The 5000-nt window shown below is 35.5% G+C and overlaps 1 protein-coding gene across 1 annotated transcript in view; it reads right to left on the reverse strand.

Moving 5' to 3' along the window:
* Positions 1–5000, reverse strand: part of LOC144972588 (mitochondrial dicarboxylate carrier-like) — a 25827-nt gene that overhangs the window by 20271 nt on the left and 556 nt on the right. The window contains exon 2 of the mRNA XM_078913985.1: positions 3666–3909. Coding sequence (XP_078770111.1) covers positions 3666–3767 — 102 coding nt within the window. The 5' untranslated portion in view covers positions 3768–3909. The remainder of the gene's footprint in view (positions 1–3665; positions 3910–5000) is intronic.

Consider the following 5000-nt stretch of genomic DNA (forward strand, 5'->3'; position numbering starts at 1 on the left):
CGATTTTTGCTGTCTGGCCTCTCTAGTACTAGGTCGGGCTAATTCAAATGAGCCCACCTTAATAACCAGTGAACACTGAATAGAGCTTTTGGCAAACGAACTTTTTCTTATTTATTGCCTTACTTGTGCTGGTACCATTGATGTAATGACTTTGGGAAGGTTCCAGTATTGAATTAAATTTATTAACTTACTAATATTATATCAATTTAGTATTAATTTGTGTTGTTTTTATATATTTGTTTATCCATTTAAATTATTTCTTTTTTTTTCTCGTTTTCTTTAAGTACTTCTCAAAACTCATTTATTTAAATTGTTTTCTTATTTGTTTTTTGTTGTTTTTTTTGTTTTTGTTTTTTAACAAATTAATTTGTTAGTTCTTTTTTTTTATTATTCTTAAAGTAATTACCGCTGTATTTTTATTGCCAGACTAAATAATTTTGCAAAACAATGTAATTTTCTATTGTATTTCCTCTAATAAAACAAAACATTTTATTCAAAAGTCACGACTAAATAAATATTAATACAACCACCATTTTGGTTTTCTCAACAATTGAATTAGTATACGAGAAATACTCTTCTGAGTAAGGAGAGAGTTGAATTCTAAGTTATAGAGGAAATAAAGACGTTTAAAGGAAGGGTGGGCAGATTCCGTACTTGCCCGTCCTGAAGCTAATACATACATAAGATAGTTCGCGACGAAGAGGCGGGAAGCTAGGGGTTGGTTGGGGAAGGAGCATAGCACTCTTGTATAGATAGCATTGGGAAGGAGTAAAGATAACACGGTCGTTATTGTGATAGTATAACGAATGCATGAGGAGAGATTGATAACATTCTTTTGTCTTAATTGTATTGTGTGAATTATTGGCGAAAGCCTAAGATTAAATAAACTTTGTAATATCGTATGGTGGTAACCATCATTGTCGACGACATCGTGGTTGTCATCATCATCATCATCATCATCATCATCATCATCATCATCATTAACAACAACAACAACAACAACAACAACAACAACAACAATATTAACAACAAGTACAACAATCGTCTCCACAACTATCATTCTAACCAACAGCACCACCAAAACCACTATCATAATTACATCCTCCCTCACCGCCTCGTCTTCCTCCTCCTCCTCCACCACCACCACCACCGCTACCACTATTCCAACCACTACCACCACCGGCACAATCATTCTAACCACCAAGACAGCAGTAAAAATGATGCAATTTCAGCTCTGAATGAAACTCGAGTCATATCGCTGTTGTTGCTTCTCGATGAAAACTTTAAGGTTACTACATACTACTGAAAACCAGTAATGTAACAGAAATATTAATCTCGCCGTTGAGGGATTAAAGCATCTCTTTAATTTTTCGAGTGAACGAAATGGACTTCTATTGTCAAGGTGTTGTCGCATTATGTCTCGTCGCTTTAGTTTTTAGTTGTATTCTCTTTCGTGATTATTTTTTGATTACGTTTGGAATAATTAAAATCTACTGGTATTGTCATTTCATTGTGAATGTGATTATTTGTGGTTGAAATATTTTTTTTAAAGGTGAAAAAAAAAATTATAATTAAAAAAAATAAATAAATAAATAAATAATATATATATATATATATATATATATATATAATATATATATATATATATATATATATATATATATATATATATATATATATATATGACCGGATCATCTTTGCCCAACCACTGTAAATAGGCTAGAACCGCCACTGATAGTCATAGTAAAGTAAACGATACTTATAGCTAAGTTGAAGTTTGCATGAAATTCTACAGAACTATTTATATTCATAGAGGTCAAATGCCTTCCCTGGTTTCATTATACCTCCCATAATTCATTTATGACGCTAATGTTTCCAGGCGGTAGTACTCTTACTTAGAGTCATAATAGTGATCTGCTTTGAAGAGTGCTGTGGCCTTGGGTTGATCATGAGGCTCTCTATTTTAATTATCATACTACTGAGAAATTATCATAGCTCGATACGAAATTTTTGAACGATCAACTCTGATCGGTCAAGGAGGACAGCCAGATGGCGTTTTCCAAGGTAGGCTGAGGTCAAATTGAGGGCCGATCATTATGACCTAGCATATCATATATTCTAAATAACCATGTGAGTCAATGGGTGATAAGTTACTCTTAATTTTTTTAAAAAGTTTTGCAAGTTACTCATATATCAATCAGTAAAAAATAGTGATATAATCTTTAGATTTGCTAGTAATGGTGTGCTCTTTAGTGAAAATTTAACATTGGCTGTAGGGAGGGAACAATGTTAACCCCCGATCCTATTTTATTAAAAAGACTTCTCTTAGAAGTATTGAGTTGACTGTAAAATACAACCGTTAAGGCAGTGAGGAGTTGTGTATCAATTTTACTCTAGGCACCTAGGATTTTGATATATATATAGTCAAGTAAACATGTTCTAATTCCTCTACCCTGGTCAATTCGCACTTGATGAATGCAGTGATATCAATTTCACGTTATGCTAATCATCATATGCATACAGCATTGAAGAACAAGTGCGCTATCAGGATATGCTGAGTAGCCTAGTATATCACTAACAATTAACAACCAAACTGAGGATTGAGTTCTGGTGTCCTACATATCCACACACACACACACACACACACACACACACCTCACACACATATTCACTCACAAAGAGAGAGAGAGAGAGAGAGAGAGAGAGAGAGAGAGAGAGAGAGAGAGAGAGAGAGAGAGAGAGAGAGAGAGAGAGAGAGAGAGAGAGAGAGAGAGAGAAGAGAGAGAGAGAGAGAGAACTGAGAGAGAGATGAGAGAGAGAGAGAGAGAGAGAGAGAGAGAGAGAGAGAGAGAGAGAGAGAGAGAGAGAGAGAGAGAGAGACTGAGAGAGAGAAAGAGGTTGCCTACAACTTCTAATAGTACTCAAATAGTTGTTTTGAAATAATAATTGTAGGATGATGTTGTGTGAACCAAATTTAGCAGAAAGGATAACATTTTGAAATTATGGTTTTAATATTATAGAAATATTTTTCTGATGAGGTTTCAGTTTTAAAATGAAAACAAAATGGATATGGATGGTGACAAAATGAATACAGAACTGATTGTGTGACAAGGGTCTTTACTTTCAAATGCTCAAAGGGGAAAATTTAGTTTAGGATTGCTGATACAAGTGAAAAGTCAAAGATGTCACATCTTGAGAGCGAAATTTCCTTTTGACGTGCTATAGTTGTTTTCAGCTTTTTATTGATTAACTGCAAACTAATGCAATACACATGTCTTTTGAATGTGGGCTACTCCAAAGCTGAATGGTGAGGAGATATATATTTTTATCCCTTGGGATGGAGGGTCGCTCTCCTCTCTCACAACGACTTGGGGTCAGAATGGGGCCAACAACCATCACCACGAAAGGTAACCGAGTCAGCCATTAAGCTATGGACTCTCCTCTCAATACACACACGTCGCATAGAGACTACAGAATTGGGTAAGCTCTGATGTATTAAGTAAGAAAAGTTTATGGAGCAGGCACTTATGAGATGATAATAAGAAAAAATGAGAAGAGCAGAACGGTCTGGAGACAATACAGAATAATAAAAGCAACTGCAGCAGACTTTACCCTTACATAAATGGGTAAATGTTTTACGATATATCAGATTTGAGGATGCTCACCTTAAGTAAATCAAGAGGATGAGTACAACATGCCGCCATAGCACTGGCAATACCTCCAAAATACCAGCGTCCTATTCGCTTTGACTTGTCTACTTCAGACATTTTCTGGTTAAATCATCAAATAAAATCCTCTGGTCTTTTGGAATGGAAGTGACTTCACTTGAGATAACTTCACAATATTATCCACGTTTCTTCAGCAACAACAGCAAGACTAAGTTCAACAAAATTTCAAAGCCATCTTGACCTGAAAAAAACCCCCCAAAACAACAATCAATGAATTTTGCCAATATATCTTATAAAATAAATGGTCCCTTATAGTCATAAGGCCCATGGAGTCTGAAGTTGATTCCAGTTTCTGTAACGTAAAACCGAGAGTAATAATAGTAGTAATCGCTTGCTACCTTTTGGAAAGGGCACTAGTCTATTGCAAAAATAGTTTCTACGAGACCTAACAGCCCTAGCAATCCAATCACTGCTAAATGGTTACCCGGGCTCGATATCAGCTAAAGATCCGAAAAAGTGTGTATGAAAGGTGCCAGACAAAGCAAGAAATAAAAATAGAAGGAAAAAACCATCCCAAAAAATTAGTCGACCTCAACTAGGTGGATCGAACCTCAGCCCTTCTGATTAACAGTCAGACATGCGACCATGTAATGGTATATTGTCTGCTATTAACAAATGATACATGCTACAAACATTTGCTACGTTTAATATTTGAGCAGCAAACCTTTTCATGAGCTGTCCGAATTTCTTTCAAATCACTATTTGCCTGGTTATTAAAAGAACACTAACAATAAAATGTATGTAAAGCTGCATTTCGAACACCACTTGTAAAGAAAGAGGCTGTGTGAGTACCACCCCCTTTCATGCATTGTGTGACCATTAGATTATTAGATTATTCTGATAGCAGCCATTTTGATTATGGCGCATATGATTCATGAATTTCAGTATCAAAAGTACTCTCTCTCTCTCTCTCTGTTTGTGTGTGTGTGTGTGTGTGTGTGTGTGTGTGTGTGTGTGTGTGTGAGAGAGAGTGTGTGCGAATATTTAGTTGATTGTATGGGTGTTTGGGAATAAGATGTATGCTAGTCTAGTTACAGGTACATCTGGTAATAACAAATCTTGTATTCCCAGAATAAAACAATGAAAAATAAAAGAAAAAGTGATGTGGCAAACCTGAATGACGAGCCATATTAAATTATTGCCCTATTCATAACCACAGAATTCACAACTCACGTGCTTTACTTTTCGATTTGAGGTTCAAATGAATGACATTATCGCTTTCGAGAGAGATCATGATTCAGTACGATACCCGTATCAGGCCAAACAACTCAT

The sequence above is a fragment of the Berghia stephanieae genome, chromosome 5 (genome assembly GCF_034508935.2).
Source record: "Berghia stephanieae isolate SIO BIC M18660-M18661 chromosome 5, UCSD_Bste_1.3, whole genome shotgun sequence".
In the NCBI taxonomy this organism is placed as follows: domain Eukaryota; kingdom Metazoa; phylum Mollusca; class Gastropoda; order Nudibranchia; family Aeolidiidae; genus Berghia; species Berghia stephanieae.